The 27,892-nt window shown below is 43.6% G+C and overlaps 1 protein-coding gene across 1 annotated transcript in view; it reads left to right on the top strand.

The window, feature by feature from the left end:
• The window catches only part of VAT1L (vesicle amine transport 1 like), a 91,139-nt gene that overhangs the window by 22,741 nt on the left and 40,506 nt on the right, over positions 1-27,892 (top strand). The window contains exons 2-3 of the mRNA XM_019646404.1: positions 1,441-1,570; positions 5,466-5,681. Coding sequence (XP_019501949.1) covers positions 1,441-1,570; positions 5,466-5,681 — 346 coding nt within the window. The remainder of the gene's footprint in view (positions 1-1,440; positions 1,571-5,465; positions 5,682-27,892) is intronic.

Here is a 27,892-nt window from a genome sequence, read left to right as displayed (position 1 = left end):
GGCCGCTCACGCTGGCTGGGGGCTATATAGGGTAGCCCATGGCAACCCACTGCCACAGGGGCTGCAGCCCACGCCGTCGCCGGGGACTCACGGCAGCCCAGCTCCAGGTTGAGCTGTTGTTCAGCATCTTAGTTGTAGAGGGCAGCGTCACTGGCCCTCATATGTGGGATCCGAACTGGGGCTCTCTGGTGTCCCAAACGAGTTCTTAACCGTCGCACCACTCGGCCGGCCCTTGAGCACACTTTTGAAGGAAGTCATCCTCCTCACCAATGTCAATTATCTGGGGATGAGACCAGGTCTCCGGAGTTAGATGCTTCCTTGCCTTCAGAGAGGCCACGGGAGAAATGGGTAAGCTGTGCTTAAGCAATACTTCAAGTTGTCTTGCTTGGAAAAGCAGCTGTGGTCGGTGGGCCATGGGCCAGACCGAGGACTTTGTTTCTACAGCCTGAGTCTTTCGTAGATGGTGGCTTATGAAAACAGGAAGTATATTAGAACCTCATTGGGTGGAAAACATCCATGTTCAGAGGTATGTGTGCCCTCATTTGATTAGTAAATGGGTGTTAAATGCAATTCCCAAGCTCTTTAAAAACACACAGAGTTTGGAGTGTTGGTAGCATCATTAGAGTCAAGTATATGGTTTTCTAAGGGAATGACTTGGATATATTTAATAATTTTCTTATTTCAGAAGTAATAGGTTAGTATAAAATACCTAATAACTTCTTATCCAGAGATAACTGAAGTTTTTGAAACAAATCCTCCAGCATTCCCATATCCTTTGGTCCATCCCTTTGTTCTCTCTTCTTCGAGTCACTCACCTCCAGCTGGATATAATGTCGTCTCTTGAGGGCTCATGTTCATCATGATGAGTGCTGTTTGTGGCACAGTGCTGGTGTAAATGTGTGTGCTGACTGAGGTGTGACAGTGGCTTTGAGCCCTTTTCCATGAGGTCTTTTTTCTCTTTCTTTCTCATAGATTGGCTGATGGCATTGTGCCTGGCTGCTTTCCATGTGTCTCCTTATAACTTCTTCCTAGTGTATTTTTCACCCATGATTAAGTGCTAGAATGGCCAATAACCAGCCTAGTCAATATGTTTTTTAAAGTAAGAGTAAGCAGGCTTGGAGACAGGGCAAAGGGGCTATCTTTCGAATTAGTGTGGCTCTGCATATATGCTGCATATAAATAGCTGCATATAAATAGCCACTGCTATTTTAACTGCCAGAAAGCATTACTTGTCTACTGAGATAATCGAGTTTTGCTTTATTGGTGACATTGGCCTAAGCAACATTACTATTAGGCACACTTTTGCAGAAAGGAAAAAGAAAGGAGAGAGGAATGAGGGGAGGGAGAAAGAGAGAGGCGAGGAAAAGGAGAAAAGCCAGGTTAGTGCTTTTTTTTGGATCTCATTTTGAATTTCTCTCTTTTCACATTTGCTGTTCACAGTGGTTTAAACTTCATTGACTTGATGGTGCGACAAGGGAACATCGACAATCCCCCCAAGACTCCCCTGGTGCCTGGTTTCGAATGTTCTGGGATTGTTGAAGCTCTGGGGGACAGCGTGAAAGGATATGAGGTAACAGTCTGACTTTTGGTGGAAAGGCTTTTGGTCTTTGGCTAACTAAGTGTGTATACCCCCTCCTCCTGCTCATGGCTTCAATTTTCCCATCACCCCAGGCTCAAAAATCAATTATAAAACACAAAAGCTGAGGAGGAATAGCCTCTATTTTTATAATTTGATTCCTTTAAGTATCTACATACTAGTGCATTTAAATGATCATTTATAAATTATTATTTCAGACATTGGCGAAGTGGCATTTTTGGATAAAAAAATGTAAAGCCAAATGGTAGAGGTACCTGACAATGGGACAGAATGGGCCATGGGTTGATGGATTATGGATAGAAAGGAGCACTATATTATTCTGACTATTTTTGTACGTGTTCAAAATTCTCCATAGTAAAAAAAAAAAGAATTTCAATTGGTGAAAAGATGTATGATCCTTCCTACCATTATAATGCAAATAAAATAGAATCCAGTCTATAAAAACTGAAAAACTGTGGGCAAATCAATTGCACAAAACTACCGTAGTTTGGAGTCAGGAAAACCAATGGAAATCAGGTACAAGAGCTCTCGCTTATAACTAAGTGCTTCCCAGGGAGATGTGAATGAAGCTATGATAATATCTGAGAACCCGCTATAACCAGAAACATAGGCACGTTATCTTTTTTAGGCTCACCACAACCCTGCGAGGTAAAGATTGTTACTATCTCCTTAGGGATGAGGTTCATAAGGGTTCAGTGATTTTCTGTGCGGTCCGAAAGGTGATTAGTTGTAGCTGAACCTGGGTTCATGTCACCAGAGCCTTTTCACTCTTCATAAAATCTCTTAAAATGATCTTTACCCTGCTCCCAACCTGCAAATGTTGCGATATTAAATTCAGGAAGAAAAAAATCCTATAACATGCAATGCCCAAACGCCCTTGGAATTGAACTTGAGCCTGCTGCTCAGTCTCAGTGCATCTGAGCCTCCGTGTACTCTGACAAAATATCAGTAGGCTCCAAATTCATTATGATGAATGTCTGGAAATCTCATCCCACCCGTCAATGGTTTTGTCAATGGTTTCCAGATAATACAGCAGGAAAATGTTGAGAAACAAAAAGTAAATACGCTTTTTTTTTTTCGCTTATGACTTCACATTTTCTGTCCCCAGCTAAACAATGTAACCAGAGGCAGCACCATCTCTCCCTGAAAATGCTGCATATAAGAAACATTATCTGCCCTCCACAACTCCCCATGGTCCCAAAGGACAAGATCATATTACTGACTCTATTCACCCTGCACAATAAACAACGCATTATCTTAGAATATAACAGTAGATAGGGACATTATTGGTACAGGGTACCAAAAAAATGTATACACATTTTAAGGGATATTATCTTTGCTCAAGCAGTAATTTGCCGAAATCAGAAGTGTCTGGATGCTGATGGTAACCACTTTGAGCATCTCTTGTAATTGCAGAAGTCAAATGTGACTTGTATTCATCTCTTGCTACTGGTAATATATTGAGTATTACAATTAATACAGTTTTTCCTTCCTTAAAATGTATATACATTTTTGGGGCACCTTCTGTATATTTTGCCTTCTATATGATCTTTCTTTGGCTACTTAACCCTGACTTGCTTATTGTCAAACCCACCCTTCACCCCACTTCCCTCCAGTGACTTTCAGCTGCACAAATGAAAGAAACCATCTCCAGGTTTCCAGTCAGGGTGTGATTTGGGAGAAAACCAATACTAACATTCTCTCTATCATTTTGACTTAAGATTTTTTAATCATGTTGGAGATGCAATCCCATGCAGCAACATGTTGAATAGCTCTTTTGGTTGATCGATTGTGAGAGAGGCTTGAAAAGTTATTGCCAGAGGCACAGCAGTATGGGAATAATTTCAGCTCCGTCGCCTAGGACTAGTTTTTCTTTTTTTCCTTAATAAAATCAAACCATGAAGTGAATTAGATTTTTTTTTTAAGTTGCCTACCTTTGGACTCTGGGGTTGGGGCTGATCTGATGGCTTAGCCACTTTTTTCATTTTGACAATGAGATGGAAATGATGGAGCAAACGTAAATGAGAGACATGGAGCAGTCAGCCCTTCTGTGATGACTGTGACCATCCCTGTTCAGGGGGTTGAAATATTCTTCATTACACTCTGTGTTGACACTGCAGGCCATTGGCTATTCTCGGGTATTGAGTCTGTACCTTTGGGTTTTCATGATTCTGGGCAAAAGAAGATGCCAGAGTTAGACCTTAGTGGTCCTCTGGTCCAAGCCATTGGACCAGTTTAAGACGATATTCCCAACATTCATCATTTGGTCTTCAACCTTCCCAGGGATTAAGACACTCGCTGCCAGTGGGACAGCCTCTTCCTTGCGTCAGTTTCCTCATGAGACAGCTATTCCTTCTGATTCATGAACTCTCATGGGTCTATATTTAGCTTTTGATTAAACTGTGAGTTCCATGAGATTAGGAACCAATCTGTTTTAAGAGTTAACGTTGATTGTGCTTTCCTCATTTTACATGCACAGTGCCAAGTGCATTTCATGCACATTATGTCATTTAATCTTCATAAGAACCCTTTCCTAATATTATACTTGTTTTAGAGGTGAGGAAACTGAGACTGAAAGAATTAAGCCAACATTCCCAGCCTTGGGAGGCTCCCCTGTTTTACACCCTTACATAACTTCATGTCTTCTTTGCAGCATTTATCTCAGGTGTGATAAATGAATTATTTGTATCTGCGTCGGCCTACCTAGATTCAGACCCTGGCCTAGCTGCTCTCTAGCTACAAAGCGTTGGGCATGTGCTTTAATCTCTCTTTGCATCAATTTAAATATCTGTAAAATCTACGATCATTCATCCGTGATATGGGACTCTTACACAACCCTTCTCATAGGAGGCTTTTGTTGTTGTTTGTTGAGTAGGGGTAGAAGAGAAATGCTAAGCTACAAAGAAATTAAAACAGTAGAATTAATTATAAATATATATACAAAAGCCATTAATTTATTAAAAGTTCACTATGACCACAGGTATTTGAATATTATATTTGGAAGTCATAGTTCAAGCCACTAACATACCAAATAGCAGAATGGCTCACTTTAACTATTAATAGCACTTAGAAGCTCCTACAAGCTATTAATATTAGCTCATTTATCTGTATTTCCCCTTAGTAATGATACGCTATGAAAAAAAGCTTAGCATACCATCAGAACCACTTTAAATGGATGACAGCTCCCTTTTTTTTTTTTTTTTTTTTGCTTAGTATCTGGCTATATAAACTATCGATAAAAAGAACATAGTATTCAGCCAGCCTTAATAGGGGTCTTATAAAGATTACAAGAGTTGAAACATGTGACACCCTTAGGACAATGCCCGCCATAGAGTACTTGTGCGATAAATGTTAGTTGTTCGTCACACCTGGAGGCTGCTATTTCGCTTTAAGGCTGGTTGCCCTTGTGCAGACTCCTGCACTTAGATGTATGTGACTCTTCTCATGCACCATGTTCACGTCCACTGTGATTGGTAACCAGAGTTAACGTTTGATACAAATGCCACAGTGAGCTAGCCAGACAGGAAATCCATGTGGGTGGCAGAGAACAGACCAGAGGAGATTTGATGCCTCACCCTGCCCCTTTAACCTTCCTTGTAGCTCCATTTTCCTCAGCTCCAACACAGAGAGATAAGATGAGAGGTTGAATCAGTAAAGGGACCTTCCAACACTAACATCCCATGGAGGAGGAGAGAGCCTGCCTTGAAATTGGGAGGCAGGTCAGGTGTGCATATTTGAGGTGGTTTTGTTTTGTTTTGTTTTCCCTCTGGGAAAGAATCTATAGTTTTCATTAGATTATTGAGTATTTAAGAAACTCCTCAGAAAAAGGGATGAAACCTCTGCTAACCCTGTGCTTCCCTCTGCCCAGATTGGGGACCGTGTCATGGCATTTGTCAATTATAATGCCTGGGCAGAGGTGGTCTGCACACCTGTGGAGTTTGTCTACAAGATCCCAGATGGCATGAGCTTCTCCGAGGCTGCTGCGTTGCCCACAAACTTCGTCACAGCCTACATGATGCTGTTTGAAGTTGCCAACCTCCGAGAGGGGATGTCTGTGCTCGTGCACTCGGCTGGTGGTGGCGTGGTAAGTTGACTGCGTGTGAGTCCTCTTCCTTCTTCCTCAAGGTCATGGCGATGAAAGTGGGGTGACACCCAAGTGACAATGAGATGCCTAGGTGAGCTGTGTCCGTTCGTAGGGATGACCTCTGTAGTTCTGATGAAACTCACATGGATGGAGGAGCTCATATAGATGGTTGCGTTGGGGACAGGGTGAGCCTCAGAGATGGTTTCTCTGGAGTTTGGGAGGGTCTCCGAGATGGCATGTTAGGTAGGACTCAGTGAGTCTCAGAGATGGTTTCTGTCGAGAAGCACCCTGAGTCTTGGTGTCAATCATGGTGAGATGCCTCATGGTTCTGAACCACTATTATTTGAAATGCCAATGATTTACCGTTTCAGTAAATTGCCATGGATTCCAGATTGTTCCCATGTTAATGACATCTTTATTCATCTGTGTTCTGATATATTTCCTTGAGTGGGAGAGAAGCAGAGCGAGATTACACTGGCACCATGGGGATTACACATCAACCTAAGTACGCCCGTGAGGGCGGCTGCATATGCGAATGCCATCTATCAGGTGTGTCTTTGACAAAGGGGAAAATAATGGAAATAAAAATTGCTGCTCTGGAGTTCAGGGATGGCAGTAATTTCTTCCATGATTTGGATGTGTCTCGGAGCTAGTCACTCAGGACATACTGCACACCTGCCACACGCACACACTGTGTACCCATCACGGTCTACTGCGGCTGGGGTGGAACTCTAGTCTTTCTGAGAGTGAGAGGTATTACTCATGAATTCAACAAGTATTTATTGAATACATATGATGTTCTGGATGCAATGGCCCAGAAATAAATAAGAGGAGGTCCTGATATACCATCTATAATACTAGGGTTTGAGATGTTCTCAGTATTGGGTGGTTTGATGAATCAGAGATGAGCTCTTATGGTTCAGTCTGTCTTGAAGATATTTTCACTGGAGGTTAATGCTAACATTGATTTTTTTTTTTAAATCTTGGCTTTCTACAATTATTGAAACCCTACATAATATAAAGCAGATTTCTGTTTCTGTTTTCCCTTTCTGAGAAGGCAAGCCCACATATGAAATACAGGAAGGCAAAGAGATAAAACTTTAAGGAATGCCTTAAGAGGAATATCTTCAATCACTTTAGCAAAATGTGCTGATGCCTTTTGACCATGAGTAAAGATATAATAAAAGCTAAACATCCCTTAGAAAAGAAATGAATGTCAGTGCCAGTTAATCGGCTAACAGCAAGCAAGCCATTTAGAATTCTGGCATTTATGATCCTAGTGTGCTCCGCATACAAAGCATTTGAGACTTGTTTTCATATTATCAGCATACGCGCCAATCTTTACGATGGTGCTAAACTCAGTTCTGCTGAGATTCAGTGCTTAAACACTGGTGCTGATGATATTTTCTTTCATGTTTTTATTATTATTTTTTTTTCATTTGAGTTTGTTCCTGGAACAAAGAGGAAGGTGTCAGGAGCATGTCTCTCACAAAAGAGAAAAAAATCTTGGGAAATAAAAATTTTTACAGTGCCTTATTCTAAGCTTACAGACATGACCACAGTAAGAACTAAAATGTGAAACAGATGAAGGAGCTGGGGAAAAGGACCATGAGGGTGGGACTATCAGTGGGTGTATATAATGCAGGCTCCGATACCCTAATGCTTTGCTGAACATGGACGACTGTCTTGGTTCTTAGCTTCCTAACAGTGTGCAAAAATAAGGAAAAATGACCAGCCGCATGGACTAATAATCATTTGATAGAAATAAGCCAGTTACTATTAAGGAAAACCATCATAGTACGGGTTTGGAGACTGAGGGAATATTTCCCTGTGGTTTCTCAGAAGAAATGGATGCTGACGTGCAAAGAACATCCCCAACAAAACTGCCACAGTAAATGCAACTATTGCCAAGATGCTTTTTCTTAGGGTGTACCCCTCATGTAGTCTAATGACACCAAAGTAAAGCAAAATTTAGTGAAAGCAATTATCCTGGGGTCAAAAGGATGCGGTATGGCTTAATCTGTGGCCAGCTTAAAAGTATGGTTGGACCGCCCATCTCTCAGGGGAGTGGGTCTCCCCAAAAGCATTTCTCCCAACGAATGTTTGATAGGTAGTATGCAGCACTGAGCTTGAGGCTACCATTAGAGGAAAGATTTGGCCAAGTGTACATCCATGTATGTGAACACTCAACCAAGTTGGGGTGGACTTGACACTGTCCTGTAAAATCGAAGGAGTCCTAAGGAGAGCCCAGACCACTCCACTGCCTCACAGTGGAAAGGCCAGTGAGTCACCCCAGGCCAAACTAGATTCCTTCCAAGAAGACAACCAGCCATTGCTCTCATGAAGGGGGCGGGGGAAGGAGAGGGGAGCTCGCAGGGGGGTACTTTTATTTATCTCTGTTACCCTGGAGAGGAATGCAGGTGCTCCCCATCACTGTTAGACAAACCTCATAAGTGCAGCCACTGGCTGCATGGTTGCTGTAGGAGGCAGGATAATGACCTCATACCTGGCACCAGTGGGCATGATACCTTACACGGCAAAAGGAATTGTGCAGCTGTGATTAAGTTAAGGCCCTGGAGATGGAGTGATTGCCTTGGATTACCAGTAAGCCTAATGTAATCACAAGGGTCCTTCAAGATAGAAGAGGGAGGATGAAGAGTCAGATTTCTTCTGAGAAACCACAGGGAAATATTCCCTCAGTCTCCAAACCCATACTATGATGGTTTTCCTTAATAGTGACTGGCTTATTTCTATCGAATGATTACTAGTTCACGCGGCTGGTCACTTTTCCTTATTTTTGTACAGTTAGGAAGCTAAGAACCAAGAGATTTAAAAGATGCTGCACTGCTGGCTTTGATGATGGAGGAATCCCCACGAGCCAAGGAATGCGGGTGGGTTTGAGATGCTGGAAGAGGCAAGGAAATGGATTCTACCCCTGGCGCTTCCAGGAGGAAGAGAGCCCTGCTCACACCTTAATTTTAGCCCAGTGACTTTTTTTTTTTTTTTTACTTCTGATCTTCGGAACTGTAATATAATAAATCTGTGGTGTTTTGTTTTTGTTTTTTGAGACACTGAGTTTCTGGTAATTTGTTACAGAAGCAATAGGAAACTAATACAGCCATTTTGCTGGGCTGACCCCCCTTTTCACTGGGGAGAGCCCACAGAGACTAGAAGAAAAGCAAGTAGCAAGTAGCAGAACTAGGGTTCACACCCTAACCTCGCTGATTCCCAAACCTACTCTTTCCATTCCACAACCTAGAATGTTGGGGGAACTGAAGCCATTCGTTCCTCCATTTATTCACCCGTTTAACAAATATCTGTTGAACTTCTACCAAGTGCTAACTACAGACATTTTAAAGAGCCAAGAGACTGTGGCCTGGGCACTTGTTTCCCTGCTTGATATTCTGAGGTGACAAAGAAGGTTAAACCTAATTAGCATAAAGTTTTCTAAACTGATTTAATATTCTGCGTGCAGTTCTAATGATGCCAAGACTTCTGTTTGATTTGTATCTGGGATGGGGAATTTGCAGAGAAAATAAGAAATGCCAGCCTAAACTGTAGCTTTGAAAGAAACGTTGATACAGTATAGGAAAATAATTTGATCCATAGCAAGTTTCTTTCTCAATGGAATGGCCCAGTGTCGACCCATCTTTGATGACACTGTTTTCCTCTGACAATAGCACAACGAGATGATTTGAGAGGGTAATGCCCCTAAATCACATCTTTCAAACCTGGTTAAAAATGAGCTTATAATATTTTAAAGGAAAAGTAACAAAATAAGCAACCTAGTGGGGCTCAGGTCGGGAACTTCAAGATGAGGGTTTTGCTGCCAATCTGATTTAACAAGCTACTATGACTCTGAGTATCTTGATTGGGGATGTGCTCAATTTTTGGAGAGTAACATTACTGTTACTATAGGGTTGTTTGCACCTATGTCTGACGTTTGATGCTTTCCAACTTTTAGAGTCCTTTTACCTTTTTCATCATCTCCTCTGAACAGAGAGAGTAGCAGCCTGATTTGGGCCACAGATCTTGGAAAGGAAAGCAGACCTTAACTTTCAGACAGCTTAGTCAGCTACTACTCAATCATTCAATTCTATTCATTATGGTTGGGCATTTCCCAGTGTCATTCGAATCACTTCTAAAGAGAGATCACAGAAGGGAGGGGCAGAATCTATAGAGGGGGCATCATGAGGCTCCCTGACCTTATAGATGGGCCTGTGCGCTAATGGTCCTCCCTGAATGACTGACTGACCATCCAGTATTTTAACATTAAACTCTGAGAGCCTGGGCTGAGTAGGAATCCTCAGTGGTTGGGGGATGGATATACTGGATAGTCATTCAATTTCAGCAGAAACGACAAGACCATCTGCACAACCACTATAGAATACTTTGTGGAAAACAGTAACCATCATTGATCATGAAAGGCACCAGCTACCCAAGCCAGCAACCTAAGAATTGTGGTTAGCTCTTCGATGTGCTCCAAGTTCCCAAATCCCATGGTTCATCCTTTTATGTGTTCACTCATCTAATGCATATGTACTGAGGGGACTGTTTGGTTCAAGACATTGAATGAGGCACTAGGTATTCAATAGAGAATATGACAGAGTCTCTCCTTCCAATCAGAAGTTCTGTTAATCAAAGCTGGGCATGTAAATCAAACAATTATGTGAATAAGGCCAAGTTCTATGAAAGAGAGATACAAGGTGATATGAGTGTTTATATTGGGTTGTCGGAAAAGTCATGATGCATTTTTGCAACAAAAAACAGAAAAAAATACATCATGATTTTTCCGACAACCCAATAGTAGAGACCTGCCCCGGGATAGAAGTGGGGGGTGAAATCAGGGAAGGCTTTCCTAAGGAAGTGGCATTTGTACTCCAATCTGAGGCTAATAAGCAGGTAAATGGACAAGGGTGGAGGTGGAGATGGAGGGGAGGACAAACGTGAGTACTGGAGGTGGGGTGTGGGCATTCATGAGAAGTGGAGGTGGAGCCAGACAGGCTTTCATATAATGAATTTCAGACAATAGGACATTTCTTATATCTTCCTGCCTTTCCCTGTCACATCGACTGCTGTTTTACTTCTGGTCCCCGTATCTCTCACCCAGATTACTGCAGCAGCCATTGAACTGGCTTCCTGCCCCCAGTTTCCTCTCTCTTAAATCAGCTTTTTACTCACAGCCAGAGTGGTTTTCCCAACACACCAGTCTGCCCTTGTCACTCCTTGCTTGGAATCAATAGACTCCCACTGTTGTCAGGGTAAAGTTGTTTTTAGCTTCCTGGCACAAATGGCCCTCGTCATCTGAACCTTCTCCCTCTCTCTGTCTGTCTTTCTCTGGCCACTTCTCCATATTCCTTTTATTTCACTAATACAGAAGGGCTTGCAGCTTCCACAGTGGTGTGGCCAAGATGGCTGCCCACCAAGCTCTGTGCTCTCCTTCTGCAGATAGAGTCGTTGCTGGTATGTAACTGCCCAGCCAGACACTGCATTTTTAAGCCATCTTCCCCCTCTTCTGCCCCTGCATCTAGCTGGAGCCACGCACCTGAGCTGGAGCCAGTGGGGTGAGAGCAGAAGTCACATGATATGTATCACTTCCAGGTCTGCCCCTTCTGATGAGATCCTCCATGCGCTCTTCCCAGTTTCCTGGCAGATGTCAAGTGTGACCTTGGGAGCACATGTAAAGATGGCAGAACCTGCACCCTCCCAGGAACCTTAACAACTGCACTTTCATCCCTGATCCTGTCCCTGCCCCACTGCTATTGAGACTTTATGTGAGAAAGGAGAAGAAAGTAGCTCCTGTTATCTTAACTACTGACATCCCAGGGTTACCTGTTGAAGCAGCTAGCGTTCCCTTTACTCCATGCACAGGGCATCTGATGTTTCGCCTCTCCAGTCTGCACCTTCCTTCTCCCTCTGCTCTCCTAAGGGTGATGGCTAAGGCAAGGGCCCTGGAGTCAGACAGCCTCTGTCCAAAGCCCACCCCCTTGGGCAAGCTACTCAATTTCTCAGTTTCCTCATCCGCACAGTGGGAACAATGACAATACATTTATTCCTCAGAGGGTTTCTATGCATGTTAAATAAGCTGATGCTTAGAAGGCACTTAACATTGGGGCAGGCATAAGGTAGGTTTCAGCTATTATTATTGTTGATATGAATTATTGATTTACTCATCTTATCCTCTCACCCAGCCTATAAGCCCCTCCAGCAACTGGGTCTCATGCTTTTTGTGCCTGTTTCCTGCCACATGATAAACACAGTCAACATTTGTGAATCAAAAAGCTGTTGCAAGCCATTTTTCTATGTTCTAGAAAAGCTATCTGCTGAGCTAAGGAGGGCCCTGTCATTGCGTTAATCCCAGAAAAAAAAAAAACAACCTTCCTGGTGATCTTATAAATCTCAATCTATTAAGCAGTCTTCAGTGCCCATGCTCACACCCTCCCACATTCTGAATATTCTTCCCAGATTTTGTCGCTATTCAGTGTGCACCATCAGTTAAGTGAGGCCCCCTTTCATGGCTCCTGGTGCTGCCCCACCCAGCACCCCCTCCATCATCCCATGGTCCACCTATGCTCAGTCTGTATCCTTTAGCACCACAACTAGCAGGCACCACAACATGCATGAAGTCTCAGAGCAGGAAGAAAACAAAGACAGACGCGAACTTGTGTCAAACACTAGCTGTGTACTAGACTCTTTGAAAACATTATTCATTTAGTCTTATAACAACCCTCCCCCCCATTGGGTAGTATGTGACAGTGAAGAGATCAGATCCTGAATTCTAGAGTGAGAGACTCCATAGGTTTAATCCCAGTTCCACCTTCCCAACCCCTCTAAGACTTAATTTCCACATCTATAAAGTGGGGTGATATTAGTGCCAGCCTTACATGGTGAATGTGGAGCATGCTTGGTACATGATAATTGCCCAATGAAACTTAGCTGTTCTAATTTTCATGTTAAGAGGTCCAATGTTGTTCCCCAGGCTGCCATGTTAACTAATAGGGAGGTCATATTTGAACCCAAATATCCAGTGCCAGGAACTCCTGGTCCAGCGTCCTTGGCACCACACCACAGCAGCAGCCTCAGGAATAACTGCACTTCCTTCATTGCTTGTGCTTGCCCCACCTTGAGCTCCCAGATGACAGGGACCTCTCATAGCAAGACCTCGTGGTCCCCAGGGGCCTGCGACTGTAGGAAATGGAACCTTTGAAAATTTAAAGAGAACAAAGTGGCTCTATCTTATCCTTCATGAATAATCAAAGAGATGAGGATTAACTGTATCTCAGCATCAGCAGGAAGGGCTGTGTCCTGGGGACTCACCGGAATAGATAAGACCCTGAAAAATAGGTCCTTACCCTCCTAAATGTCAGGGATGCTTCAGAGACACATCATGGAGCAAGGCCCTACCTTCCTGCTTCTGGGAACCTCTGATGCTGGCAGCCAGTGTCTTGATTCTTCACATGTCAGCAAAATGCCTTAGGTTAAGAAAAACTGGATCTAAAAACATGTCTTCCAAGCTATGTCTATGCCTGCAAAAGCCTCACTTGATCTTTAGTCTAGTTGCTTTTAACTCTTTTAGAGTAAATCATGACTGAGTCAAAGAAACAATCTTTATCATAAATATTATAAAGATTGAATTTGGCCTCTGAGACACGATTCATTCATTCAATATTAGTTGAATAAATATATCAGTTCATAAGGGGATAACAGCTAAAATAGATTGAGCCCAGTAATTTACATATACTGTCTATGAGGTAGATACTATTATATCCTCACTTTAATGGAGAAAACTGAGACACAGAGAGGTTAAGTAACTTGCTCCAGGTCACACAGCTATAGAGAGGAAGAGTTGGTGTGTGAGCTCTTTGAATACAGAGCCCATATTTTTAAGTACAGGGCTGTGCTGACAGGTAGGCAGTGCTGACAGAAGCCCTGGTTTTGCTTAGAGTGAGCGGGAATAGATTCCACACCATGGTTTTTGTTAGTGGGCTTTCTTCTCCATGTACTGAGGACAACCATAGGTTGCCCAGGAGCTGAGGCATCCTCAGGAGGACACAGCTGAGTTCTAGAGGAGTCAGGCAGAGTCAGCACTGGAGCTGCCCTTGATGTTAAATATCCAGCTGAAATTAAGCCTCAGGTTGCCATGTCCATGAAGGCAGGGATGGTGGGATCTCATTATCCCTGTATCCTGAACACTGAGCCCAGTGTCCAGCACACTGGTGTTTCTTGAAAAATATTTGTAGAGGGAATGAAGGAAGAAAGAGAAAGGAGAAAGAAAGGGACCAAAAAGGAGGCATTTAGGTTATGGAGACAGTGTGGAACTTAAGGGTCCAGATTCTTGAAATCCAGAGCTGGTTTTCTTCTTATGTTCTCTGGTTTCCAGATGAGAGACCTTGAACAAGTACTTTAACTTCCTTGGGTCTTGTTTCTTCATTTATAAAAATGCATATAACACCTAGCTCCTAGTTTTTATATGGTGCTTTAAAAGAGGATTATGTAATGGGCTTAACATGCTATCTGGCACAAAGAAAACTCATATGGCAGCTGCTATTATTACTATCATCACATTATTATGATAATTTGATTAGAAATATTACCCAACAGTACTCTGGCCACTGTTTTTATAGCCAGAATCAAAAGAGCAGCAAATAGAGGGAGATCCAAGATGGTGGAATAGATAAACACTGCGCCTGCTTCCTTCCGTGAAGACAAAGAGAGAATCCTAAAAGCAGTAAGAGAAAGGCAGCTAGTTACTTATAAGGGAACACCCATAAGATTGTCAGATTATTTCTCAACAGAAACTTTGCAGGTCAGGAGAGATTGGCACAAAATATTCAACATGATGAAAAGCAAGGACCTACAACCAAGGGCACTCTACCTAGCAAAGCTATCATTTAAAATCAAAGGACAGATAAAGAGCTTCCCAGACAAGAAAAAGCTCAAGGAATTCATCACCACCAAACCAGTATTACAAGGAATATTGGAGGGAATTCTTTAAGACTGGAGGGAAAAGAGATCAAAATTATGAATAATAAAATGGCAATAGCTACATATCTATCAACAATTACTTTCAATGTAAATGGATTAAATGCTCCAATCAAGAGACATAGGACAGCTGAATGGATAAGAAAACAAGACCATTACATATGCTACCTACAAGAGATTCACTTTAGATTGAAAGACAACACAGATTGAAAGTAAAGGGATGGAAAAAGTTATGTCATGAAAATGGACAGGAAAAAAAAAAAAGACCTGGGGTACCAATACTTATACCAGAAAAAACAGACTTAAAAACAAAGGCTATAATAAGAGACAAAGAAGGACCCAGTAATCCCACTTCAGAATAATTATCTGAAGAAACCCAAAACATGACTTCGAGGGGACCCGTGTATCCATATGTTCATTGCAGTATTATTTATAATGGCCAAGATGTGGAGGCAGCCTGGGGTCAATGAAAGACTGGATGAAGAGGAGGTGGTACATATATACAATGGAATATTGCTCGGCTATGGAAGGGAATGGGTTCGTGCCATCTGCAGTGGTATGGCTGGACCTGGAAGGTACTGTGCTGAATGGAGTGTCAGACAGAGAAAGACAGATGCAGTGTGATTTCACTTATATATGGAGCCTAAAGAACAAAATAAACAACAAAAAAACAGAAACAAACTCATAGATACAGAAAACATTTTGATGGTTGCCAGATTGGAGGGGGTTATGGGTGTGGGTGCAAAAAGGGAAAGGGATTAAGAAGTACAAATTGGTTGTTACAAAGAAGACATGGGGATGTGGGGTATAGCATAAAGAATCGACTCAATAATAACTATATATAGTGCCAGACGGGTAGATTTGTTGGGGTGCTATGGGAGGGGGTTGAGTGGAAGGGTGAAAAAGGTGACGGCATTCAGAAGCACAAATTGGTAGTTACAAAATAGTCATGGGGATGCAAATTATTACACAAGGAATATAGTCAATTGTATGGTAGTAACTATGTATAGTGCCAGGTGGGTACTAGATTAGTCAGGGGGATTGCTTCTTTTTTTTTTCTTTTTTCTTTTTTTCTTTTTTTTTTTTTAAGATTAAGGGTTTTTTTTTTTTTTTTCCTAGCTGAGCCATCCTGCCACCTGTTGGCTGCTCAGCGGCAGCTCAGCTTGGGCCGGGCATCGAACTGCTGTTGCTCAGAGCTCACACTCTTGAGTGAGCACTTAACCAACTGAGCCACTCGGCCGGCCCTAGGGGGATTGCTTCTTAAATTATATAAATGGCTAACCACTATGCCACACTCCTTCCATTAATATAAAATAATATTGCATGTCAACTATAATTGAAACTTTTTAAAGGGGAGGGAAGGTAAAGAGGAATCAGGTCCAAGTTTTCAAGTATGACACAAATAAGTTGGAGAGATCCAAGATGGCGGAGGAGATAAACGCCGTGCCTGCTTCCTTCCGTGAACACATTAAAATTACAACTAGATTATAGAAATGTCAACCTGGAGAACCACCTGAAGTCTAGCCAAAAATAAGTCCTATGACTAAAAATACAACGAAGAAGACTGGTTGTGGGAGTAGAGACAGGGAGTGGGTCCCAAACTCCCTGTGGCAGTTGAGAATCAGGCAGGAAATCACAGCCATGAAGGTTCCCCTCAGAGGGACCAGGGAGCCCAGCCCCCCACACCAGACTCCCCAGCCTGGAGAACTGGTGCCAGGGAGAGAAGCCCCCACAACACGTGGCTGTGAAAAACAATGGGGATTCTGCCCATCGGGGTAGGACGGAAGGCTGAGGGAAACCTAAACGTCTTTTTAAACGATCCGGCCCACGCACAGACTCACTCGTTTGCAGGTACTCACCTTGGGCTCTGGCGGAGGGAGGGTGGCGTTGGAGACATATGAAAGGCCAGACTGAGGTCTGTGGGTTTCGGGGGAGGACTGGAGGACAGTCAGCATTCTCCCTGTGTGAGATCTTCCTCCGGTGCAGCGGGCAAACGGGCGCCATCTTTACTGTGTTGAGCCCGCCCCCTACGCTTACGGCCAAATCTGAATCTGATTGGCTGGTGAGCTCTTCTGCTCCATCCTGCTGATTCACTGGAACGCTCTCTGCCCCACCCAACTCCTCCAACTCTAGAGGCACTTTTTCCCAAGCAGCCAGCCCAGCCCACGGTGCACTCTTTCTTGGAAAACTATGCTAGTCTGGCTGGCCCCTGGCAGGGGGCAACTGGCCACAGTGTGCTCTGAGACTTTTGCTGAATAGCTCCAGGCTCAGCATTGGCACCAAACCAGAATTTACATTAACCTGGTGACCACAACTATTCCCACTCTAGTGACACCCTGGGACCCTGCCTCACCCCACTTGCATACTGCATGAGGCTCTATCAGTGGCTGAACCTTAAGGGAACCAGCAGGGGGCAGCAGGAATTGGGGTGTCCTGAATTTTTGCGGAGCTACCCCAAGCCCAGTACTGGTGGCAAACATCCTCCGTTCATACTGTGGTCTCCCCCACGTGTCTCCACATTAAGCACAGGCAGCGAACAGCTGTGGATTGCTTTGTAGCTCTTACCTAGTCAGTCACAGGTAGTAGCTGACCTGGGCCTGCACTGGAAACCCTGCCAAGAGGCTCCAGAACCAACATACTTGGAGATTGGCTTCAGACCACAGCAGTGCACCACCCAATTAGACCCAGAAGCAGCACACACAAAGGGTGGTCTCAACAGGCACCAGAGCCCACTGGGGCAAATCTCACTCAGTGGGATAAACCCCTCCCACACAGTAGCCCATAAGCTGTGGACATGGCCAAACCCCACAAGCCAGTCAGCCTAAGGGTCAATCCCACCCACTAATGTGCCAATAACATTCAAGGCTCAACTACAATGGAGGGCACACACACTCACAAAAGGGACACCCTGGAACACCTATAGCAGGTGACCAGGGAGACTGTGTCAGGGCCCCACAGGACACCTATTACATAAGGCCACCCAGCCAAGACTGGGAGACATAGCAAATCTGCCTAGTATACCAAAACAAACACAGAGAGGCAGCCAAAATGAGGAAATGAAGAAACATGTCCCAAATGAAAGAACAGGATAAAAATCCAAAAAAAGAACTAAACGAAATGGAGGCAACCAACATACCAGAGACAGAGTTCAAAACACTGGTTATAAGGATGCTCAGGGAACTTGTGAGAACTTCAACAAAGAGACAGCAAGCATAAAAGAGGACATAGAAGCCATAAAACAGAACCATAAAAAAGAAACGTGCATCCATGTGTTCACTGCAGCATTGTTTACAATGGCCAAGATGTGGAGGCAGGCTGGGTATCTGTGGATGGAAGAATGGATGAAGAGGAGGTGGTACGTATATACAATGGAATATTGCTCAGTTATGGAAGGGAATGGGTTCTCACCATCTGCAGCGGCATGGCTGGACCTGGAGGGTGTTGTGCTGAGTGGAGAATCAGGCAGAGAAAGACATACACAGTGCAATTGTGCTTATATGTGGAATCTAAGACCAAAATTAACAAACAAAACAGAAATAAACTCATAGATACAGAGAACATTTTCATGGTTGCCAGATGGGAGGGGGTTGGGCGTATGAGTGAAAAAAGGGGAAGGGATTAAGAAATACAAATTGGTTATTAAAACTAGTTATGGGTATAGCATAAGGAATACTGGCAATAATATTGTAATAACTATGTATGGTGTCAGATGGGTAGATTTGTTGGGGTACTAGATGGGAGAGGGTTTGAGGTTCAGGGTGAAAAAGGTGAAGGGATTAAGAAGTACAAATTGGTAGTTGCAAAATAATCATGGGATGTAAAGTACAGCACAGGAAATATAGTCAATAATATGGTAATAACTATGTATAGTGCCAGGCGGGTACTAGACTAGTCGGGGGATCACTTCTTAAATTATACAAATATCTAACCACTATGTTGTACACATGAAATTAACATAAAATAATAGTGAATATCAAGTGCAACTGAAAAATTTTTAAAGGGGAAAGGGTGAATGGGAATAAGAGATTCAAATTTCCAGGTATAAATCAAATAAGTCATGGAGCCTGTATATAAGTCATGTATATTATAATATACAGCATGGGGAACATATCAATAATATTGCAATAGCACATAGGTGTTAGATGGTTGCTGTACTTATCATTTTGATCACTTCTTTAGGTATATAAATTTTGAATAATTATTGTGTACCCCTGAAACTAATATAATATTGTACGTTAGCTATATTTTTAATTACAAAATATTAAAAAAGAAAAAAAAGAGCAGCCAATAGGCTAGCCAACTGGCGCTGGTTGTTCAAACATAGAGCAAGGGGCAGATAGATAAAGTGATAAAGTCAATGTCAGCTTCCCCTGTGTCTCCTCCCTGATGGCGGGCTGCTCAGTGTACTCATGTATTAGTGGGGTTGTCACACAAGCCTCTTTTGAAACATCACTCTCCTCAAACACATATGGCATAATTAGACGTTAAGGAAAATTTAGCTCTCTAGTTCCAGCCCTTGGACATGCTCCAAGAACTCTAAACACAAGGACTAGTCTTTGCTGAGTTTATATGACCCCAGGGACCCATCCACATCCCCAGCGAGACACCCGAAAGGCCGCAGTTGCTTTTCAGAATATCACTGCCCTTATTAAGATGAAAAATCAGTTCAGCTGGGAAAGATGAGCTACATAGCAAGCAGCAACAGCCTTGTCTGTTCTCACGGGCATTGCAATTATTACTATAATAGCAGTCAGCTGTCAGCCATGGCCCTGGGTACCTCAGCCCCCAGCGTGGCCACTGGTCATTCTGATTGTGTCGGTCCTGCAGCTCACTCCATGATAAACTCAGCAGTATCCCTTATAAAGCCTGTCCGTCTTTACCTCCTAGATGAGAACCCTTACCTGTTACTGTCCTTACCTGTGCCCCCTCCCCAAGCTCTCTGCCCCCATCACAATCCCCTTCTTTAAATTCTTAGAGAGCAAGAGAAACAGTTAACAACAGTTGTGAAGCATTCAATCTTTGGAGCAGAGTTCCTGCATTTGAATCCTGATTTCTATGACGTACGTTTAGCTGTGTTTTAGTTTTCTCATATATAATATAGTTATTATACTCAGCTCATCGTGTTTGGAGGCTTGAATGAATCAATATTTGTAAAACATTTAAACAATGCTTGAGCATAATAAGTGCTCAATAAATGTGTTTTTATCTCAATAAAAGCCTGTGGGTTAACAAAAGTCAAGATTTTATCAATCATCTTTTCTGAGCTTTATAACCTCAACAGAGACTCTGGTCTCTGTGTTCATACAACATAACACATCCTAATAGAGCCCCTCTGGACCATTTGCCAATTAACAAAAAGCCAATGTTCCCTTTCCCCAGATGTTTTCTTCAACATTTTGAGTCCCCACTCTTCACTTCTCAGTGGAAAAGGTCCATTGTAGCTAGGGACATTGAAATGACAGATCCCATTTTTAGTGAACAAAAATTTAATTTTTTTCAAGTTTTAGTTTTGTTTTAATAAAAGGGAACGGTGACTTTGTTTTCTCCAGGCACCCCTCCCCCCACAACTATTGGTTAAAATACAGTAGGCTGTATCTTTAATAACCCAACCCTACCCCTTCCCTGGCCCTGCCCAGTGTTGTCTGCTGTGGAATTTAAATGCACTTCTGTTGGAATATGTCAGCTGTGGAGGGGCAGAGTCCAGGTGCCACAGGTTAGCTCCCTCTGACCTCATGAACTGTTGCAACCTTTGGACACTTAACTCTTTGCCCCAAAGATAAGTTTTGAGATCAGGAGAATGGATTTTCTTTTGGAGTTTTAAAAAATGATCTGTAAGGTTATAAAGAACTACAAGCTCACCAAAGTCCACTTAAGTTCACCAAAAAGTTGACTGGTTTCAGCTCCCACAAGGCCAATATTTTGCTTGGAAAAGGTGTTTTGCCAACAACTTACACTCAAAGTTTTGTGCTGAGTTGCCTGGTTCTAACCCAAGCATGATGGCATCAAACACAAAGCACATGGCAAAGGAAAGATGCCCCCATCTCACTCTGAAAACAAATATTGATAATCAGTTGCCTCTCCTCTCCCCCCAGACTTTGGGCCAACCCATATTGCTATATGATGCAGGGCCAACTTGAAAATAATTTTGAATAATACATTTCTTTATCCAGATGAGTTAAGCATGAAAGCATATGCAGGACTTACCTTGTAGTATTTCAGGGCTTTGAAAAACAATGGAATATGGAAATAAAAAAATGTTCAATTAACGTATTAACTTATTTATCCCTAGATGCCTCTGATTGACCTGGTACACTGGGTTAAAAGGGACTTAAAAATATTTTTTAAAATGTTCATTGGTTTTGATTCATCTCACTCCTTTTGCCTGGAGATCAGGCCAAACATCACACATTTTGGGAGGGGCACAATGTAAAGTATCACCACTGACTGTAAAGCATTTGCCACCAACTTACAATGCAAAATGACAAATAATTCTTGTCACAAAGAGGAAGGCAAGCAGCTTTCTGCAGAGCTCTTGGGTTGCCCATTCCTGCAAGTTTATGTATCAAAGGGGGCAGAGGGCAGCACACTTGCCCAGGATGTGTCCACAGCAAGTAAGCCACATAACTCCTAACCTCACCAGAGCTGGTACTGGCTAATTCCGAAATGCAAATCCATGCTTTATACATATTTATACCATGCTCAGACACTGCCACTCGATCAGATTCCCACACTGCAAGGCAGATTAATTTTTATCCCCTTCTGCTGAGCTTGAGAAGTTCATCAAACTTTTAAAAAGGGGGAAGGAACAAAATCAGAGAGATCGCCTCAAAAATAATATATTATAGCATTCTTCTTCTTGTCGAATCACAGAGTTGGCTTGCTGAGGTCTAGCCTGTTACCCACTAGACTTTGCGGCAGACACCCTGGATGCCCACCCATCCCCCATCCTTGGGGGTCAGTGCAGGCAGTCCCAGTTAGGCCAGCAGAATTCGCAGCTCTTGGCCTGAGGTCATTTCCCACAGCTTGGCCTTCGGCTGGGGCAGGCTGGAAGTGTCTGGGACTTAATGCCCCCAGGAGCATCCTTCAACAAGTGAGCAATTGGGAGTTGGGGGATAAAATACCTAAAATTCCTCACTGAGTGGGAGAATGATGAGGTGTGGTCTACATGGTCTCTCAGGAGGTTCCCACTAGAGGTGAGCTCCAGCTGTTCCCTGGGGTAAGCCACCTTATAGGATTTCCACCTTCCATGCCTCACTACCTCCTTGCTTCATCTCAATTCCTGGGGTCAATTCTCAAATAAACTATGTGCACACAAATCTTCACCTTAGGATCTGCGTTTGGGGAAGCCCAAACCCTCTGAACAAGCCATTCATGATCAGCCAAAGATTAACTCAAGCACCCCTCCCATCACCTCTTCCTCACCAACATTTTCATCTCCAGCCATGCCTGTCTGTCCATCTTGCCCTTGCAACCAACCACACACTTTTCAACCTGACAGCCTTTGCTAGCTCTCTTTATTTCTCTGACTGGCAAATCCCTATTCATCAATTAAATATCACCTCCCCTTGGAAGCCTTCCCTGCTTTCCCATCTCTACACTCTTAACATTGTTTTACTGACCTGCCAGACTCCATCCATCCACCCATCCACCCACCCACCCATCTAATAGATACGTGTTAACTACCTCCGTATGCCAGGCAGGCACTAGTGTACTGCAGTTGTCCATGGGTCCTCCTGTCTAGACGGATCTTCTTGAGGTCATTGGAGGTCTTAGACATCTCTGTACTTTCAGCCCAGAGCGCAGGGTCCAGGATGAAGTGGGTGCTTGGCAATCGTTTGGTCATATTAAATTGATGAACTTCCCCTGTTCCAGGCAGACAGCATCTGCGTAATGATAATGAGGCTCTTAATTACACAGAGGTTGATACATTGATTAAGCATGTGGAATTAATAAATGAGTATGTTACCACCAAAATGCAAACGGCATATAGACAGTTTCATTACTTAAAATAGCTTGTAAGCCATTAAACCAGTGACCATGTTTGATTTCCCGATACCAAAATTAGTCTTCACAGCACAAATGCTCTCAGCAGGCCCTATTTCATCACTGTATGAACCCTAGAGCCCAGAAATCCTGCTTGGCCTCCCAAATCTTCTCTTTAGAACTGTACTAAGCCGTTTGACCTTGTAACTTCATACTGGTGAGGCTGGCATATAAATACAAGATGCCGTATGAAATACAAAATACATATCAATTGGCAATGTCTTTTAAAGAAATAATCAGAGTCAAACAGGCAGCCAGTCTGTTGTCAGACACTGAGCATCTACAGTTTGTTCCACAATGTGCTAGACACAAAATATACAGGAGCAGATAAAACAGATTTAGACTCTGCCTTCCGAAACTTACAAAGATCTACATACAAAGATACTCACTGAAATATGGCTTATAATAACATAACATTCTAATCTCCTACAAGGAAGGGATTGCTTACAAGGAATTATAATGTATCCACACAACAGAATATTCCCCAGCCATTCAAAATGGTGATGTTAGAGTTTTTGATGACCCACAAAAATGCTCCCAATATAAGCTTAGAAAGAAAAATAATAATCAGGGTGTGCAGTGGTATATTGAGTGTGATTCCAATTCTGGGGACAACCAACAACTGATAGATACATGTCGGAAAACTACTGGAATAAAATAAGCCAAATTTTGTAGAGTATTTATCTCTGCGATATGGCATTATAGTTGACATTTTTTATAGGTTTCTGAATTTTCCTAATTTCATTCTTTTCAATGGGCATGAACATGTGTTGCTTTCCTAATAATACTTTTGTAAAAGAGCTTAGTAGAGATGAGACTAGATCCTTCTGCTGCAAAATATGGCATGTCGTTCTCTCATATATCAGGAGAGCTTACGAAAATGTTCAGCGTCTGTGCTGTGCTTGGGGAAATAATTAATGGCTTCATTCTTGCCAAGAGCTTTTCGGGAATGAGGAGGCAGACAGAAAACTGGAACTGTAAGTGGTTTACCTGTAGCTCTTTTGTGGATTTTGACCTATAAATATTTAGTGTCCCAAATCAGTGAGTATGGAGGGAGGTGGGAGGGAGACATAAGCCAAACCATCCCCCTCTTCCTCTGACCTCCCCCACGCTTCTGATATATAAACCCATGGTCCTCAAATTGTGTTGCCCTAACACTGAACCAGCAATGCACTTCAGAACCTTGGCAACAGTCAACCCGTGTATACACCTGACTTTTGCTACAACTAAGGAAACATATCCTGCTGTCCATCAGAGTGCGGACATGTGAGAGCTCTAAGATACCACGTAGCATGTAATACAACTTGCTGTGAGTAAAAGGAGAAGCTTGAATTGAAGCTGTTGCCTAAGGAAGCTGTTGCCTATCTACTGGGCCACGCAAGACATTTGTCTTATGCGTACATGTAACAAGAGCCTGCTCAGGCCACGGAAGAGTCCTGAAATCAAGTGGCGAAACCAAGGGAACCGCAGGATGACCATCGTTGCCAAAACAGACTGTGAGATGTTGCTATGCTGTGGTTGGGAACAGCACCCCAAATAGTCCTCCCTATTTTTTTTAGTGTTATTTTGACCTTTTGGATTCATTCAAGCATGCTAACCAAAATTATGTTATACATAAGTAGGCTGTGAACACAGAAATTTCTAGAACTTCTAATGCTTAAGTGGAGGGAGATGGTCCCACTGTGTCACATTTAAGAGGATTTTTACCCTACAGGCCATTGTCCTCTGGACATACTTTCATTTGTCAAAGAGAAGAGTTGAAGGGATTGAACATGGTCAGGCTGGAAAAGAAGAAGATTCAAGAGGCAAGAGTGACGTTGGGAATATCAGCAGAGTAATAATAAGGGGTATGGGAACACACGTCTGTAGTTTTGTGTGCCATGCCTGCTAGGAGCAGGATCTACAGGGAGGCTATCCATAGCATCATGTAAGACATTCAAGGTAACCAGAGTTGCCCCCAAATAGAATGGGCTAACTTGGGCGACAGTTAATTCTCAATCTCCATCTCAGTAATTTTCTCCTGGAAATACACAGGAAGGAGCTGGGTCAGGCTTCCTACGTCAGGTAGGCGATGGAGTGGATGAGCCAAGAACGTGTGGAGGTCCTAAGGGCCTCCAAATCTATGCTCTCAATGCTCCTTGGGTTTCTCCCTCTGACCCCACCATGTGTGACTGCCTGGTCAGAGACCTTGTAGGATAGACAGGAGAGGAGCTGAAGTCCTTAGCCGTAATATTAGCTGGCATCAGGTGGGATATCCAGCCCTTTACAGGGTCTCATCCGTCACTCCTCACACCCACCTTGAGGAGAACACCGTTACCAACCACACGTGTGCGAAGGTCAACTTTCGGAATGCTGACATGACTTGCCCAATTCCAGATGGCTCGTAAGTGTAGGAAGGTGAGCTCCCCAGGGCATCCGTGTCCATACCTTGCCACTTACTATTCCGAGCACAGTGCATGGCACAAAGCGTGCACACAGCACCATCATTTATGTGCGTGGCATGGGGGTAGGTGCATGGCACATACATTTTCACTGAATGAAACAATAAATAAACATGTGAAGTTTGTGGGAGAGTGAAAAGGATACCATGAAAGGAATAGGATGTGGGCTTACTGAGATATGTCAAAAAAGGGAAAAAATGCCAAAAGATTATTCATTCATTCATTCATCCCCACATTTTATGAACACCTGTGTGCCTGGGGCTGTGATAAAGAGGTGATTAAAGATATAGGGCTGAACCTGGTAGTGTCACTCTTTAAGTAAGGAAGACCGTCGCTTGATAAACAACATTAAGAGTGAAATAATTTTACACGTGTTGCATTTACAAAGCAAGTCAGTTCACGCTGAATGTTAGTTGTCAACATGAAATGGCAGGACAAAGCTTTGGGAAATGAGTTGTTCTTTAAACAGAGCAGGTCTGAGGATGAGAAGGTAGGAAAAGTCTGTGGATCGGGCTAAATGTCTCCATGGGAATTCCCATCTGGAGAGCGAGCCGTGGCACTTCCGTTCCCTTCAGGACTGAATACTAAACATACTCTCATCCGGAAGCATTTGATGCCACCACTTTCCTGCTGCGATGGGCCCTTCATCACACAGTGCAGAACCAGAGGATTTAAAGTCACAGACAGTCCTGATGTCTTATCTCTGACGGCTAGCAGGGGAGAGCAGTGATTTCAGAATTTGAGTATTTCATGCCCAGAGTGAGTGCTTTCAGTCAAGTTGGTGATCACGTCAGAAGGGTGCTGAAACCAAGGGCAGGTGCCTGTAGAGAGGCCCAGTTAATGAGGAGCCTTCAACGAACAGGGAGACTCAGAAACAGGCAGGAAGGCAGACCACTGAGTGGTAAAAGCCATCACTCCAAGAAAAGGCACTCCCTTCCTGCCGGGCGCTGCTGGAGGTTGTTTTTACAAATCCCCGTGTTCAGGGCACAGAGGGTGTAGTAGATGGGCAACGACGATGGGAGAGGGAAGCGAGCTTCTACCTCCTAAGCCCTCACTTTGTGCTTGACCCTGTGCAGAGCTTTCTCTGCATGTGTCTGTTTAATACTCATGACAACCCCATGACGTTAAGTAATATTATCCCAGCTTTAGAGATAAGGCTGTCGGATTAATTGGGCCACAGTCCTTCAAGTGATGCATGGTAGATCCAGGAATCCAAGGCTCACAGATACCTACACACCTTTGCTCTCCCTCCCTGGACACCGTATTACTTCCTTTTCTTGACTTAATATTAGGGTGGCCACACCCTGATAGGGAGGGTGACCCAATTTACCTGTTGAACGGGAAAAGTTAATAATAGCATCCCCCGTCACTCTCAAAGAGTATCCTAATTTAGACGATAAATTGTATGATCACCCTACTTAACAAATTTTTGGTTGAAATAGATACATTTATCAAAACCATGGCTCCAAACTGTGGGTACAAATTGTAATTTGGCTGGAAATGTGAATCCGGCATCCCATGATGCAAATGTAATCGTCCAGGAAATCTATCCAGATGCACTGCATGGAAGGCAGCCAGTGGCTCTGACCTACCACGATTTAGAGGCCTGGGAAGGGGACTGTGCCATCTGGTGGGCTGGACTATCTCCCTGGCCAGGATTCTAACCACGCGGTTGCTGAAGTCCAACTCTCAGGCAACGTGGGAGTCTGTGGGCTATGGTTTGTCCTGTGGCCATCCATGGTCTCCATCAGTTGGAAAATAGTACTGAAGAGAGACATAAGGCAGATATGATCCCCACGAGGGCTGGTTAGTAGAGTTACCATGTGCAGTTGGGCAAGTTGTACACTGCACAAAAACACTCAACTCCTGGGATGCTGTTTGGTATTCTTTTATGAGATGGTAGGTCAGATGAGACCACAAGAGGAGACAGAGGAAAGGGTCAGGGAAACAATATTTATTACACTCCTAGGGACAGGAGGCACAAAATGCCACACAGGGCCACTTGGGCAAACACCAGGGTGGTCAGAAGGCAAAAGACAGGAGCAGAGGAAGTGCCCAGACCATGGCTTTTTGGGGGGATTCTGTGGAAAAGGCAAGGCAAGGCAGGTGGACAGTTTAGGATTGGCTTGGTTGAATAATTTCAGTGGGGCCTGGGGTGTAGGTACGTGTATCTATACTTACTTGGTATGTGGCCCTGGGCTGGTTAAGACAGAGGACTATAGCCTCCTGGGGAGTATGGGCCAGATAGAGCAGCTCTGGCTCTGGATTGGTTAGTTTGCTTATCAATGGCATGTCCCAGTTGGGCCCTTTATTATTTCTAAAAATTGGCTAGCCCAGGTCGGGGCAGTCTCACCCCAGCCACAAAGGTTTTGAAGATGTCAAAACATCATTAAGACAATTTTCAAAATGTACACTATAGATACCCACATCCAGTTGCCAGGACTCACAGCTATGGCTGCCAGGAGGTAGGGGACTGGGGAGTGGTGACCACAAATGAACCCTTCCAACCCAGCTACCTGCCCTGCAGTGGGCTATCATGAACCCCCAAAGGCCGGAGAAAAAGCTGCTTAACCTGGAACTAGGAGGCTGAAGATCACAGCACTTCTGCATGTGTTCTGTAGTGTAAGAAGAACAAGAGGGCCGGCCGAGAGGCTCAGTTGGTTAAGAGCTCACTCAAGAGTTTGAGCTCTGAGCAACAGCGGTTCGATTCCCGGCCCGAGCTGAGCAGCCGCTGAGCTGCCAACA

This window comes from Hipposideros armiger, unplaced genomic scaffold, assembly GCF_001890085.2.
Source record: "Hipposideros armiger isolate ML-2016 unplaced genomic scaffold, ASM189008v1 scaffold_102, whole genome shotgun sequence".
Taxonomy (NCBI): domain Eukaryota; kingdom Metazoa; phylum Chordata; class Mammalia; order Chiroptera; family Hipposideridae; genus Hipposideros; species Hipposideros armiger.
Note: the sequence above shows the minus strand (reverse complement) of the source record. Positions and strands in the feature narration are given on the sequence as shown.